Source organism: Heterodontus francisci, chromosome 41 (genome assembly GCF_036365525.1).
Source record: "Heterodontus francisci isolate sHetFra1 chromosome 41, sHetFra1.hap1, whole genome shotgun sequence".
Taxonomy (NCBI): domain Eukaryota; kingdom Metazoa; phylum Chordata; class Chondrichthyes; order Heterodontiformes; family Heterodontidae; genus Heterodontus; species Heterodontus francisci.
The window spans coordinates 31,572,411-31,588,666 of record NC_090411.1 but is presented as its reverse complement, the minus strand read 5'-3'; the positions used below and the strand labels follow the sequence as shown (position 1 = coordinate 31,588,666).

Here is a 16,256-nt window from a genome sequence, read left to right as displayed (position 1 = left end):
GCAGACAGAAATGAGGATCCCTGGCTCCATCCCTTTCTAAGCTCATCTGGCTCATCTCCATCAGGGGCAGCAGTTGGCCCCAGTGTTTCCTCTGGCTAGTACTGGGTGGATGGAGAACCAGTGGCTTCCAGCTCCCCCTGACAATCTGAGCTCCATCCCATCCTTTGTGAGGGAACAGCATCAAGCTTGCCTTTAATGCTCCTGTGCCAACACTAACTGTTAGGGTTCAAGTGGTTGACTTGGAACCATATCCCAAACATGTAGAGGACAGGAGGGGAGAACAGAGAGTGAATATTAGGAAATGAAGTGTTCAGAAATTCCAATATAGGTGGATTTTTTTCAAGCTTTTATTACTGAGATGTAGGATGCCCCCTCAGAGAAATGAGTTTATTTCATTTTCTGTTTTACTACGATCCAGTATGAATTTCAACATGAAATACAGACAATGTATATTACACATTATCGAATTCTTTATTACATACAGTTTACATATAGAAAAACACATCTCTGGCTCTGAACTCTGCTTGTAAAAGTCTCAGTAAACCCAGGACCAAGAAAACAAAATATCTCTGCACTAGTTCTCCAGAACCCAACACTGGACGAAAGCTGAAAAGTATTTTTTATGTGGTTATCTCCCGAGCCCAGGTTTATACTTTTCACTAGAGTCTTTTCAGCACACCGCATACCTGGACACAGTCGGGGCTCTTTTGTGTATTTACAGATTTGTCGAACATAAGTCATTTCAACAAGATTGGTCTGAGTGGCCAGCTCTCAAATCTGTTGTCAACCATTCATCTGAAGTTATGAGTCTATAAACGCAAGTTTCCCATCCAAAGCAGCTAGTCTTCATCAAGCCGCCGTCTTTTAGCTTGCACCGGGCTGCTGTCAGGATCGTCTGTAGAACAAGCCGGCTCCTTTGTGTCAGTTTGGTCACAGTGTTTGCTGTCCAGTTCCAACTCCGCAACATCCACTGAGGGCGTGGCAAAGGTTTTGCCACTGAAGACAACAGTCAACCTCTCCTCAAAGAACGACTGGAGCATCATCACAGACTCGGCCACCCCCTTCTTGTCCTTCAAAAAAGTTCAATAGGAAACAATTGCTTTGTAAATTACTGTAATTACACAAAAAAGGACCAGCTGAACATAAAAACAGAATGTGCTGGAAATACTCAATAGGTTTGGAAGAATCTGGGGAGAGGGGGAGAGAAACAGAATGAACGTTTCAGATCAATGATGCTTCATAAAAAATATAACCTTTTGAAAAATTCTTCTGTTTAAATAAATCCCACAGGTTATCCAATGATTTAGTGGACACCACAATCACTTTTATTTATATAGTGCCTTTATCACAGTGAAACATCCTCAGATGCTTCATAGGAGTGTGCTAAGACAAAAATTAACACTGAGCCACATAAGCAGATATTCGCACAGGTGACCAAAAGCTTGGTTAAAGAAGTAGGTTTATGGAGAGTCTTAAAAGACGAGAGAACGGTAGAGTGACGGAGAGGTTTAGGAAGGGTCCAGTCAGCTGAAGGCTCGGCCACCAACGGTGCAGCAATTAAAATCAGGGATGCACAAGAGGCCAGATTGGAGAAGCAGAGATATCTTAGAGGGTTGTATGGCTGGAGGAGGTTACAGAGATAGGGAGGGGAGAGGCCATAGAGGGATATGAAAACAAGGGTGAGATATCCAAAAATTGAGGCACTGCCGGACCAGGAGCCAATGCACTATTCAGGGAGGAACTCGGCTGCAAATCCCAGGAAGATCCAGGTCTGTGCTGAGTTGGCAGATTTTAGTCTGGGTTCCGGTTGGCCACGACAACTGGCCTTAGACTCCTGGACTAAGGGGATGGGAGAAACAAATTAATCACCTAGGGTTTCTGCTGGCAAGTGTATACATATATGTCAGGTCTGGAGTCTGCTGCGGTGGACTCCAAGGTTAAAAGCTTGTTGGCATTCAGTGGCCAAGCTCATTGGGAAAAATGGTCACTTGGATAAGTAACCAAAGGGCTGTGCCAGCAATCCCAGCATCTTCAGGTACATTCTCCTCAGTAATCTCCATCTGTCACTGGGACTGATAGTGAATTACAGGGACCTGGGCAGCCTCTCCAAACTCTTCTGCCAATAACCTTTCTGCAGGCTTGTTTAATAATCTCTTGGTTTTTCCGATTCTTTACCTCTGCTGCAGTCATCAGACAGTGACTTGAAAAACAACTGAAGATTCAGAGTTGCTCATTTGCTACAATTAATTTGTCACATGTAGACACCCTGCAGCATTCCGATCTTGAGGTTAACAAATGTTTGAGAAAGAAATAAAGGAAGAACTTGCAATTATATGACACTCTTCACAACCTTAGAACGTCCAGAAGTGTTTCAGTGCCAAATAAAATATTTTTACATGTAGGCACGATGGCAACTGTATTGGGAAATACAGTAGCTGGTTTGCACACAGCAAGCCCAAATGAACAGCAATGTGATAATGACCAAATAATGTTTATGTGACATTGATTGAGGATTAAACATTGACCAGGACAGCCTTTGCTAGTCTTCAAAATAGTGCCACGGGATCTTTCATATCTACCTTGAGGGAAGATCTTGTTTGACCAACTTGATTGAATTTTTTGAAGAAGCAACAAGGAAGATAGATGAGGGTAGTGCAGTTGATGTGGTCTACATGGATTTTAGCAAGGCTTTTGACAAGGTCCCACATGGCAGACTGGTTCAAAAAATAAAATCCCATTGGATCCAGGGAAATACAGCAAGGTGGATACAAAATTGGCTCAGTGGCAGGAAACAAAGGGTAATTGTTGGCGGCTGTTTTAGCAACTGGAGGGCTGTTTCCAGTGGCGTTCCGCAGGGCTCAGTACTGGGTCCCCTACGTTTTGTGGGGTATATTACTGATTTGGACGTAAATGTAGGGGGCATAATCAAGAAGTTTGCGGACAACATAAAGATTGGCCGTGTGTAGATAGCGAGGAGGATAGCCGTAAGCTGCAGGAAGATATTGATGGTCTGGTCAGATGGGCAGAAAAGTGGCAAATGGAATTCAACTTGGAGAAATGTGAGGTGATGCATTTAGGGAGGTCAAACAAGGCAAAGGAATACACGATAAATGGGAAAATACTGAGAAGTGTAGAGCAAGTGAGGAACCTTGGAATGAAGGTCCACAGATCCCTGGAGGTAGTAGGACAGGTCAATAAGGTGGTTAAGGCGGCTTATGGAATCATTTCCTTTATTAGCCAAGGTATAGAATATAAGAGCAGGGAGATTATGCTGGAACTGTTTAACTCATTGGTTCGGCCACAACTTGAGTACTGTGTGCAGTTCTAGTCACCTCATTACAGAAAGGATGTATTTGCACAGAGAGGGTACAGAGGAGATTTACGAGGATGTTGCCAGGGCTGGAAAAATGCAGCTATGAGGAAAGATTGGATAGGTTGGGGTTGTTCTGCTTGGAACAGATAAGTCTGAGGGGAAATCTGATTGAAATGTACAAAACTTTGAGGGGCCTGGATAGAGTGGAGGTGACGGGTCTATTCACCTTAGCAGAGAGGTCAGTGACAAGGGGGCATAGATTTAAAGTGATTGGTAGAAAAATTAGAGGGGAGATGAGGAAAAACTTTTTCACCAAGAGAGTGGTGATGGTCTGGAATTCACTGTCTGAAAGGGTAGTTGAGGCTGAGACCCTCAACTCATTCAAAAGGAGTCTGGATATGCACCTCAAGTACCGTAAGCTGCAGGGCTACAGACCAAATGCTGGACGGTGGGATTAGAATAGGTGGAGTGTTTTTCGGCCGGCACAGACACGATGGGCCAAGTGGCCTCTTTCTGTAGCTTAAACCTTCTATGATTCTATTCGATGACAGACCGGGCTTCAATTTAATGTTTCACCTGAATGGTGGCACCTTAAGTGTCAGCCTTGATTTTGTGCTCAAGTCTCTGCAGTGGGGCTTGAGCCTGCAACATTCTCATCTGGTGGCAAGAGTGTTACCACTGAGCAGAGACCATCACAAATGTTCAGACACGCTAGATAAGTTTTAAAGAACTGCTTGCGAATCCGCGTGCTGCCTGCTTGCAAATGAATCTGCATCTACTAACTTCACTGAAAAGGCCAGAAGGTTAGATTGTAGGAAATGGAAAGGTAATGATGTATTTCAAACACTGAGGTTTTCAGTCTATTCAGGTTAGCTTCCAATTTGTTCCATTTCTGACACAAATGCAAAAGTGTTCTTCTGTTCATTCAGATCACCTTGCACTTTTTCAGCACCTACCATAAAAAAACTACCCATGACACTTCGGAGATGTGAAGAAAATGGATGCCACACCAAGCCAAAGACAGGAAGCTGAGGGATCAAAGACGTGTTTGTTATGGAGTGTTTTAAAGGAGCAGAGAGAGTAGGGAGGGGTTTAGGGAGTGAGAAGCGTTTACATCTTTGTCCTGACCACAGGAAGCACAAATAAATGAACCGGAAGAAAATGAAGCAACAGGAAACAACTATCTGGGCTTCTTACCTGAATCAGTTTGCCAAATGTCTTAAACATTAATCGTATCTCCAGCACAAACTCATCAGGTGAGGAGTAACAGGTTGAGCTTGTCTTCTCAAGTTTTGCTCTAATGGAAGACAGATCTACTCGCTGATTTTTCAACTGCAACAGAAATGACAAGAGCAAGGTTAGACTTGGGTCCAGGGTGGGGAGTAGACTGAGCAAGTGCCTTGGAAAGTGGAGGGGGTGAAGTAAGAATTGAGAGAATTTGTTTAAGGGTAGCTTATAGTTGAAGTGTTGGCTTCATAATGCAAAAAGCTGACTGAAAGTGCATCCAGACATAAAGAAAAGTAACTTGCACTTAATTAACACCTTTCAAAACATCAGGATGTCCCCAAAGCACTTTATAGGCAATTAAGTACTTTTAAAGTATATAATGCAGGAAACACTGCAGCCAATTTATGCAGAACAAGGTCCCATAAACAGCAATAAGATAAAGAGGCCAGATAATTTATTTTAGTGATGCTGGTTGAGGGATACATATTGGCTTGAACACTGGAAGAAATCAGCTGATCTTCTTTGAAATAGCGGCCGTGGAATCTTTTACATCCACCCGTGACGGCAGGACAGGGCCTTGGTTTAATGTCTCATCTTAAAGACAGCCCCTCCGACATTGTAGCGCTGCCTCAGCACTGGTATTGAAAGTGTCAGTCTGGATTATGTGATCAGGCCTCTGCAGTGGGGCTTGAAAGCAGACGAGAGTGCTACACACTGACAGATTCTTCATGTATTATAGATAGATATATCTGACATCTTCATTAAACAAGTTGAGCAAGGGAATGTCACACAAAGAGCTCACTGAAGACCTATTAGTTAACTACTTACTTGAGAGAGACCACTGGGGTTGTGGAGGGCCTGACTCATCTTATGAGAGAGCAGCAGCAGCAACAAGCATTCACATTTCTGTAAAAACATGCCACAATGAGACACACAAAACTGGCAACACTGTATAAACACGAACACACCCCCAACACAGAGTACAGACTCTCGATTTCACTGCTTTGGTTTTGCAAATAACCCTTCACCTCCCCCCAACAACCTTTCGAAGGGCGACTAATGTTGTATTGCGGTTCCACAGATACTGGGCCAAGTGTGTGATCCTCGACCAGTGAATGTTGGCAGACTCGTCACTGATTTCAAGCGTCACCTTCGCTCGGTTTGCACACGCCTCTGCACTTTCTGGACAGCTTTCAAGAGAAGGAACTTTGGTCGATATTTCTGTCCCTGGCCTCTGCTGCTCAACAGCCTGCTGAAACTCACCGTCAGGCACACACACGAGGAATGGTTGGACTGGTAGCTTTCCAGAGTAGTTGTTCTTCCCCAGCAAGCCCATGATTGTCAGTGAATAGTTTGACAATGGAATGTACCACAACCGAGTCAATCCTACTCTCACCCAATTTATTTCAGCGGGATTACACAGGATTGCGATCGTCTTCACTACCCTCGTCAAGGGCCGCTCAGGGAAAACTGTTGCCCTTAGTTAAGAGCAGCTAATTCAGTAGGAACTGAGATTATAACCGGGGACATTCAGGTCTGAGTGCATTTGTAGCGCACACTAATTTAACTATAATATGAGCAAATCACACAGTGGAACACGAATACTGCTGATACATCACATGAATATGTATTTCTAGTTTTAGTACAAACCCGCTGATCAAGGGTACCGAGGCCCTCCACTGCAGTACCACTGCTGCTTTCTAATGCTGTAGGTGAACTTTCAGTCTGTATTTCAGATACTGCCAAATCTACACATATCGAACATGTCCATTCAACACTGCAGAAAATAGAAACAATGAATTTTTTTAAAATATGTAATACTAGCATGGTGTTGGTCAAGATATGATATATTTTATAATGACAGGAGCACCATAATGCACTATACAAAGAGTGCTGTGGACACTTCTGAAAATTACAAAAAGCGATATATAGAGGCACTGGAGAAGCTGCAAAAAAGATTTACAAGGATAATACCAAAACTGAGAGGTTATACACGTGAGGAAATACTGAACTAGGAATTCAGGAGAAACCTTTTTACCCAGAGAGTGGTCAGAACCACAGGGAGTGGTGGAGGTGAAAAGCATAGATGAATTTAATAAGAATCTGATAAACACATAAGAAAGAAAGGAACAGAATGATATGCTGATAGGGTGAGACAAAAAGGAGAGAGTGAGCGAGGAGGCTCGTGTGGAGCACTTGCACCAATGTGGACCAGTTAGGCCAAGTGGCCTCCTTCTGTGCTGTAAATTCTATGCAATGTATAATGTTTCTGCTAAAGAAGTTGTGTTTAAGTTGGCCTGTTATAAGGCTACAAAACACAGCCTGAGGTCACTCAGTTTACTTGTTCTTTGGCCAGGGAACCTTGCCGACTGAAATTTGCACCTCAGATTCAGGTTGCAGTTCAGTAACACCCAGCATTGTAAGATTGCTTTGCCACTGTAATAAGGTATGACACCTGAAATACATTCTAGATAGATTTCCAAATACTCGCTCCTCTACCAACAACTGCTGCTGCTGGGTACTGTGCCATGGATGCTGGCAATTCTCCTCTACTACACCTGACAGGTCATTCATCATTGGTAAAGCTAGGAATTAAGTCCTAGTCCGTGCTGAGTTGGCTGGAGATAAATAAAGCTGGAGCATTGCAGGGAGGGAGAAAGCCAGCCATGAATTTAGCTTCTAATTGTTTTCCTATGATGTTTGCTGGAAAGTGCTCAAGAGGATGGGCTAAAGAGCAAACCTAGCACTGAGTGGAGATTGAAACTTACATATTCAGCTTGAGCTATATGGCTCAACACTGCCTTAATCAGCTAGATCAAAGGAGCTGTTCAGCACTTATTATTTCAACCTCTTTCGTGTTGGACTCACCTGGGCATAGTTGGCAAAGCAGGAACGTGACAGTCAATGTGAAACATCTTCAAGCAACGTCGACAACATGGCAACTCGCCTCCTTTTCCACAAACGACACAGATGACCTCATCGGACTCCTCACCTTTCTCACCGACGCTGCACAGCGGAGACGCCTTGAGGTCCGGTATGCTTCCAGGCGACTTTTCACTGGGGGAAGGCGTTGGGCTCAGGGGGTGGTGGGAACGCTTGTTTGCTATCTCAGTCCTCTCACTGAACACAAATTCAATTTCAGTTTCTGATGCGGGAGAGGCCGAGTTTGGTGGTGTCAGAGTGCTCTCCAGAGTCGGTGCCTGCAGGTTAGAAACAGAGTTACTATTTCCTCTGGTGGGGGCGTAATTCAGAACGGGGGGGGGGGGGGGGGGGGGTGAGGGTGTGGAGTGGATAACCTTAAAATTAAAGCTGGGCCATCCAGGTGATGTCAGGAAGAAATTCTTCACACAAAGCGTACTGGAAATCTGGAACTCTTCCCCAAAAAGCTGCTGAGGCTGGAAGGAGGACTGAAAATTTCAAAACTGAGATTAATAAGATTTTTGTTAGGCAAGGGTATTATGGGTTATGAAGGGCAGGCAGATAAATAAGAGTTGAGATCAGTCATGATCTGATTGAATTGTGGATTCAAGGGGTTGAATAGCCTATTCCTGTTCCTATTTTCCTAATTATTTGTTATACATTGCCTTGTGAACCACCAGTTTCTTTTTCTGGTTCCCTTCAACTACTCTTCCCCTCAGGCATGGTACGGTGTAGCAGAGCACAGTGTACAGATACCTCTGCTGGTATCACACAGCAGGATAACTTAACAGACAGCTACTTCATGCAGCACCATGAGACTACACAGGGGAAGTCAATCCCTGCCTCACCGAGCATGCAAGTGTGCATCTTCATAGCTGAAGCAGCACTGATTTGACTCCGCACTTACTATCTGCACCACTCCAGGCTTCACCCCGGATCCTCAGTGAGCCTGTGCTTACTGGAGTTTTGCAGTAGTACTTGTGGAGTATGATGCGTGCCTCAGCTTCACAAAGAAGCCATCAGCTGGAACATTTCATTGGAAAAGTCAAGCCTTTGAAGTGTAGAAAAGATTTCACAAATGATGAAAAAAATCCAGCTCACATTCCCACAATATTCACAAGTAGAAGTTTATGAGGATACTAGCCCTCCGTCTGTACTGCTTCAATTAACTCAATGGTTCTCAAGCTGGGGTCCATGGACCCTGGGGGTCTGGAGAAACATTCCAGGGGAACAGCGAAATAATGCAAAAATGTGAGCCAGGAGGCAGGAGCAGGGTACAGTCACCGAAAGTACAGCGCAGAGTGGGCTGGCTGTATCATCTAGGGGAGCACATATGGAGGAGCACTGACAGCAGCACAACCGTAAATACCTGTTTTCTTAAAAACCATTATTAAAACACTCTTCACATGCAGAACTTTCACTTAAGTACTATATGTATCATAATTTAGATGGGGGTCTGTGATTTCTAATCCATTTGAAAATGGGCCCTTCAACCAAGAAAGTTTGAGAACCACTAAATGTACTGTCCATCCAGCTATAGAATATTTGCTACAAATACCAATCTGTCGATTCAGATGAGTTAATCATACAATTTTTGGAGAAAGGGGAAATAACTTTCCAAGAAGTCTGTCACTCAACATAACACCCAGGAGTCCTGGGTACTGATGTGTAAAAGGAATGCTTCCCATACAGAGACACAGTTTATATGGTATCTCCCTTCTGACAACTTTCTTCCCTCCATCCCTCTTCCTGCCCCCAAGCTCATCCACTCAGATATCAAAGTTGGTTAGGGTATGAGTCCATGAGAACCAGGCACATTACCACACCTGTGAACTAGCCTAGATAGTGAGTGTTAAGGTATTTGAACAGCAGGCATTACGGCTGAGCATCATTCTGCCTTCCACTGTTATTCACACGTGCACTTTGCAACAGGTGTCAGTAGGGAACCATCAGGAGTGAGAACCCGGTTTCATTTTTCCCCTCCTTGGCCCTAATGAGGGAGGTCAGTCGTAGCACTACTGCAGCAGCCTAAGTAAGTCGGTAACTGAACTTGGCATTGTAGCATTTGTAATGCACACTGCATTTATCAACTTGGCTCTCTTCCTTTCACAATAAAATCAGAAAATGCTGGAAACGCTCTACAGGTAAGGCACCCTCTGCAGAGAGAGGTGGGCAGGGTTAACATTTCAGGGTGCCAACTGCTTGTCAGAACCGGAACACGTCACAGATTCCGCCTAACCTGCCAAGCATTGCTGGGATTTTCTGCCTGTATTTCAGATTTCCAGCATCTTCAGTATTTGGTTTTTGAGCTTTGTCTTTTAATGCCTTCAACAATATGTTACTGCAAGCTTTCACTCAAGTTATACCCTAAACATTTACTCCCTCCATCATTGGCACACCATGGCTGCAGCGTGTACTATCTACAAGATGCATTGCAGCAAGTCGTCATGGCTTCTTCAAACAGTACCTTCCAAACCTGCGGCCTCTACCACCTACACGATCAAAGGTGCATGGGAACAGCACCACCTTCAAGTTCCCCTTCAAGTCACACTTCATCTCTACCTGGAAATATAGTCACCGTTCCTTCATTGCCACTGGGACAAAATCCTGAAATTCCCTACCTAACAGCACTATGGAAACACCTTTACCACACAGATAGCAGTTGGTCAAAAATTAGGCTCATCTCCACCTTCTGAAGGAACGAGGGTTGGGTAATTAGAATTAGAATATTACAGCGCAGTAATATGTAGTATGCAGTAATAAATGGCCATCATGCCAGCAACACCCACATCCCAACAACAAATTTTTAAAAATACACCTCAGTCTCCACCTTCCGAGCCTTGTACAAAGTATGATGCACATTTTATCTAATAGAAAATCTTGTTTGCAATCTGGTTTACATGCTTTAATTAGCATAAATAATAGGACCTTCCAAAAGGCATAATCATACTCCCCAGGTTTCTTAAAAGGCAGGAAACACAATTTAAGAATACCCTACTTTTTAACGGGCTGAATTTACATTGGGTCTTATCACAACACTTTAATAAGTTACTTCCAATAGAACAATTAGGGGGAAATATTCCAATGTGCAGCTCCTCACCACAATGGGTATGCATTTCGCAAAATTGTGTTCTCCCAGCTTGTCATTTTCCATTCACTGAAGCTAACAGAACATCCATTTGCAGCAAATGCCAAGGAACAGCGAAACTGAATTGTTTTTTGATTGTTAAGTTTTATGAAGATTCACCTTATTCTTTTTAGTTACAGGATATGCATTTTCTACGTCAACTGAATCAGCATCTGTAAGTCCAGTTTTATCAGCACATGAACAGTTGGTCTCCAATCAAGATAATGATTACGCTCCAAGGTCACCTAATGTGTGGATTTATAATAGGAAGGAAGATGTTTGCAATGGTCAACAAATTTTCACTAATTTGAACAGAGCAACCTATTCAGAGCGGCACAGTGGTTAGCACCGCAGTCTCACAGCTCCAGCAACCCGGGTTCAGTTCTGGGTACTGCCTGTGCAGAGTTTGCAAGTTCTCCCTGTGACCGCGTGGCTTTTCGCTGGGTGCTCTGGTTTCCTCCCACAGCCAAAGACTTGCAGGTTGACAGGTAAATTGGCCATTATAAATTGCCCCTAGTATAGGTAGGTGGTGAGGGAAGGTGGGGATGTGAGAGGGTAATGGGATTAATGTAGGATTAGTATAAATGGGTGGTTGATGGTCGGCACAGACTCGTTGGGCCGAAGGGCCTGTTTCAGTGCTGTATCTCTAAATAAATAAAAAATAAATAAATTTGCTTTGGAAAAAGAGACGAATTTGGAAGTGACCTAAACCGGAGCAGTAACTAAACTGGAGGGAGGAGATTACTGTATTTAGCATTTAATATTTATTGAAGAAATCTAGCGCGAGGGACCATATAGTTAATTGTAACTTAATTTAGTACGGATTTAATAAGTATTTAGAACATTAGAACATTACAGCGCAGTACAGGCCCTTCGGCCCTCGATGTTGCGCCGACCATCTGACCTACACTATTCCATTTTCATCCATATGTCTATCCAATGACCACTTAAATGCTCTTAAAGTTGGCGAGTCTACTACTGTTGCAGGCAGGGCGTTCCACGCCCCTACTACTCTCTGCGTAAAGAAACTACCTCTGACATCTGTCCTATATCTTTCACTCCTCAACTTAAAGCTATGTCCCCTCGTGTTTGCCACCATCATCCGAGGAAAAAGACTCTCACTATCCACCCTATCTAACCCTCTGATTATCTTGTATGTCTCTATTAAGTCACCTCTCCTCCTCCTTCTCTCTCACGAAAACAACCCCAATTATTTTAATTTAATTTATTAATTAGTGCTAGAAATGTCAGTTAGAGGGGTAAAATGCTTCACCTGAGAGATGTGGGAGGTCCGTGACGCTTCTAGCGTTCCAGACAACTACACCTGCAGGAAGTGTACCCAATTGCAGCTCCTCACAGACCGCATGGATCAGCTGGAGCAGCAATTGGATGCATTTTAGGAGCATGCAGGTGGCGGAAAGCATCATAGACAGGAGTTTTAGAGACGTGGTTACACCCAAGATGCAGGCAGATAGATGGGTGCTCGCTAGAAGGGGCAAGCAGTCAGTGTAGGAATCCCCAGTGGCTATCCCCCTCTCTAACAAGTATACCGTTTTGGATACTGTTGGGGGGATGGCCTATCAGGGGAAAAGAACAGCAGCAGCCAGAGCAGTTGCACCACGGATGGCTCGGTTCTTCAGCAGGGAGGGACAAAGTGCAGAAGAGCAATAGTTATAGGGGACTCGATAGTCAGGGGCACAGACAGGTGCTCCTGTGGACATGAAGGAGACTCCAGGATGGTATGCTGCCTCCCTAGTGCCAGGGTCAAGGATGTCTCTGAACAGGCAGGAGGCATTCTGAAGGGGGAGGGTGAACAGCCAGAGGTTGTGGTACACATTGGTACTAACGACACAGGCAGGAAGAGTGACGAGGTCCTGCAGGGGGAATTCAGGGAGTTAGGTAGTAAATTAAAAAACAGGACCTCCAGGGTTGCAGCTCAGGATTACTCCCTGTGCCACGGGCCAGTGAGGCTAGAAATAGGAAGACAGTGCAGCTAAACACGTGGCTAAACAGCTGGTGTAGGAGGGAGGGTTTCAGATATCTGGATCTCTTCAGGGACAGGTACAAGAAGGACGGGTTACATCTAAACTGGAGGGGCACAAATATCCTGGCTGCGAGGTTTGCTAGCGTCACTCGGGAGGGTTTAAACTAGTGTGGCAGGGGGTGGGAACCAGAGCAGTAAGTCAGCAGGTGAAATAACTGAGGGGGAACGAGTGAATAAGGCCAGTAAGACTGAGAGGAAGAGCAGGCAGGGAGATGTTGCTGAGCACAGCGGGACCGGTGGTCTGAAGTGCATTTGTTTCAATGCGAGAAGTATAACAGGTAAGGCAGATGAACTCAGAGCTTAGATTAGTACTTGGAACTATGATGTTATTGCTATTACAGAAAATTGGTTGAGGGAAGGACAGGATTGGCAGCTAAATGTTCCAGGATTTCGATGCTTCAGGCGGGATAGAGGGGATGTAAAAGGGTGGGGGAGTTGCATTACTGGTTAAGGAGAATATTACAGCTGTACTGTGGGAGGACACCTCGGAGGGATCATGCAGCGAGGCAATATGGGTAGAGCTCAGGAATATTGCAGTCACAATATTGGGGGTTTACTACAGGCCTCCCAACAGCCAGCGGGAGATAGATGAGCAGATATGTAGACAGATTTTGGAAAGATGTAAAAGCAACAGTGTTGTTGTGGTGGGTGATTTTAACTTCCCCTATATTGACTGGGACTCACTTATTGCTAGGGGCTTGGATGGGGCAGAATTTGTAAGGAGCATCCAGGAGGGCTTCTTGAAACAATATGTAGATAGTCCAACTAGGGAAGGGGCCGTACTGGACCTGGTATTGGGGAATGAGCCCGGCCAGGTGGTCGAAGTTTCAGTAGGGGAGCATTTCGGGAACAGTGACCATAATTCCGTAAGGTTTAAGGTACTTGTGGATAAGGATAAGACTACTGCTCAGGTGAAGGTGCTAAATTGGGGGAAGGTTAATTATAACAATATTAGGCAGGAACTGAAGAATTTAGATTGGGGGCAGCTGTTTGAGAGTAAATCAACATCTGACATGTGGGAGTCTTTCAAACGTCAGTTGATTAGAATCCAGGACTGGCATGTTCCTGTGAGGATGAAGGATAAGTTTGGCAAGTTTCGGGAATCTTGGATAACGAGGGATATTGTGAGCCTAGTCAAAAAGAAAAAAGGAAGCATTCGTAAGGGCTAGAAGGCTGGGAACAGACGAAGCCCTTGAGGAATATAAAGAAAGTAGGAAGGAACTTAAGCAAGGAGTCAGGAGGGCTAAAGGGGTCATGAAAAGACATTGGCAAACAGGTTTAAGCAGAATCCTAAGGCTTTTTATACGTATATAAAGAGCAAGAGGGTAGACAGGGACACGGTTGGCCCACTCAAGGACAGAGGAGGGAATCTATGAGTGCAGCCAGAGGAAATGGGCGAGGTACTAAATGAGTACTTTGCATCAGTATTCACTCAAGAGAGGGACTTGGTGGATGATGAGTCTAGGGAAGGGAGTGTAGATACTCTGGGTCATGTCGATATCAAAAAGGAGGTGGTGTTGGGCGTCTTGAAAAACATTAAGGTAGATAAGTCCCCAGGGCCTGATGGGATCTACCCCAGAATACTGAGGGAGGCAAGGGAGGAAATTGATAGGGCCTTGACAGAAATCTTTGTATCCTCATTGGCTACAGGTGAGGTCCCTGAGAACTGGAGAATAGCCAATGTTGTTCCTTTGTTTAAGGGTAGCAAGGATAATCCAGGAAATTATAGGCTGGTGAGCCTTACGTCAGTGGTAGGGAAATTATTGGAGGGGGTTCTTCGGGACAGGATTTACTCCCATTTGGAAACAAATGGACTTACTAACGAGCAGCAGCATGGTTTTGTGAAGGAGAGGTCGTGTCTCACTAATTTGATCGTGTTTTTTGAGGAAGTGACAAAGATGATTGATGAAGGAAGGGCAGTGGATGTCGTCTACATGGACTTCAGTAAACCCTTTGACAAGGTCCCTCATGGCAGACTGGTACAAAAGGTGAAGTCACACGGGATCAGAGGTGAGCTGGCAAGATGGATACAGAACTGGCTCGGTAATAGAAGACAGAGGGTAGCAGTGGAAGAGTGCTTTTCTGAATGGAGGGATGTGAATAGTGGTGTTTCGCAGGGATCAGTGCTGGGACCTTTGCTGTTTGTAGTATATATAAATGATTTGGAGGAAAACGTAGCTGGTCTGATTAGTAAGTTTGCGGATGACACAAAGGTTGGTGGAGCTGCGGATAGTGATGAGGACTGTCAGAGGATATAGCAGGATATAGATTGGTTAGAGACTTGGGCGGTGAAATGGCAGATGGAGTTTAATCCGGACAAATGTGAGGTAATGCATTTTGGAAGGTCAAATACAGGTGGGAAGTATACAGTAAATGGCAGAAACCTTAGCAGTATTGACAGGCAGAGAGATCTGGGCATACAGGTCCACAGATCACTGAAAGTGGCAACGCAGGTGGATAACGTAGTTAAGAAGGCATACGGCATGCTTGCCTTCATCGGTTGAGGCATAGAGTATAAAAATTGGCAAGTCATGACAATGCAGCTGTACAGAACCTTAGGCCACACTTGCGTGCAATTCTGGTCGCCGCACTACCAGAAGGACGTGGAGGCTTTGAAGAGGGTACAGAAGAGGTTTACCAGGAGGTTGCCTGGTCTGGAGGGTATTAGCTATGAGGAGAGGTTGGATAAACTCAGATTGTTTTCACTGGAATGACAGAGGTGGAGGGGCCACATGACAGAGGTTTACAAAGTTATGAGTGGCATGGACAGAGTAGATAGTCAGAAGCTTTTTCCCAGGGTGGAAGAGTCAATTACTGGGGGACATAGGTTTAAGGTGCGAGGGGCAAAGTTTAGAGGGGATGTGCGAGGCAAGTTTTTTTTTTTACACACAGGGTGGTGAGTGCCTGGAACTTGCTGCTGGGGGAGGAGGTGGAAGTAGGTACGAAAGCGACGTTTAAGAGGCATCTTGACAAATACATGAATAGGATGGGAATAGAGGGATACGGACCCCAGAACTGCAGCAGGTTTTAGTTTAGGCAGGCATCAAGATCTGTGCAGGCTTGGAGGGCCGAATGGCCTGTTCCTGTGCTGTACTGTTCTTTGTTCTTAAACTGAAGAGCGTGAAGGAAATGGACATTTATGCAAGTAAACTCTTCACTCTGGAGAAAGCTTCCCATAAATGCAGCAACATACATAATTAAAAATGAACAGGCACAGGGCACACAATCATAGAAATTATAGACAGAAAGACACCGCTCAGCCCATCTCATCCGTACTGGTTCTAGCTCCTCATCTGAAGTTACCAATTCTGATCCCATTTTCCTTCTCTTTATGCTTTTAAAATCTTGTTTAAATACTGTCTACCTCTGATAACTTAGAGCTGTTCTGTGTGCTTAACATCAATTAGCCACTCATTTGAATTGAACAAACAGGAATAGCAGAATAAAGAAAGAATTTAGTGGAGAAATAAATTTGCTTTAAATTATTCTCTTGAGAACAGAGGAGGTTATGGGGAGACTTAACAGAGGTGTTCAAAATTATGAATGATTTTAACAGAGTATATAGGAAGAAACTGTTTCCACTGGTGGCAATAACCAGTGGACACAGATTTAAGATAACCGGCAAA

At 44.4% G+C, this 16,256-nt stretch overlaps 1 protein-coding gene across 4 annotated transcripts in view; it reads right to left on the bottom strand.

Moving 5' to 3' along the window:
* Positions 1 to 334: 334 nt before the first annotated feature.
* The window catches only part of LOC137353431 (transcription intermediary factor 1-beta-like), a 108,059-nt gene continuing 92,137 nt past the window's right edge, over positions 335 to 16,256 (bottom strand). For 3 of the 4 annotated variants that reach the window (XM_068019717.1, XM_068019719.1, XM_068019720.1), the window contains 5 exons: positions 7,409 to 7,740; positions 6,191 to 6,317; positions 5,369 to 5,446; positions 4,511 to 4,645; positions 335 to 1,070 (listed from right to left, as the gene is read on the bottom strand). In XM_068019717.1, coding sequence (XP_067875818.1) covers positions 840 to 1,070; positions 4,511 to 4,645; positions 5,369 to 5,446; positions 6,191 to 6,317; positions 7,409 to 7,740 — 903 coding nt within the window. In that variant the 3' untranslated portion in view covers positions 335 to 839. The other variant, XM_068019718.1, reaches the window with a different exon arrangement.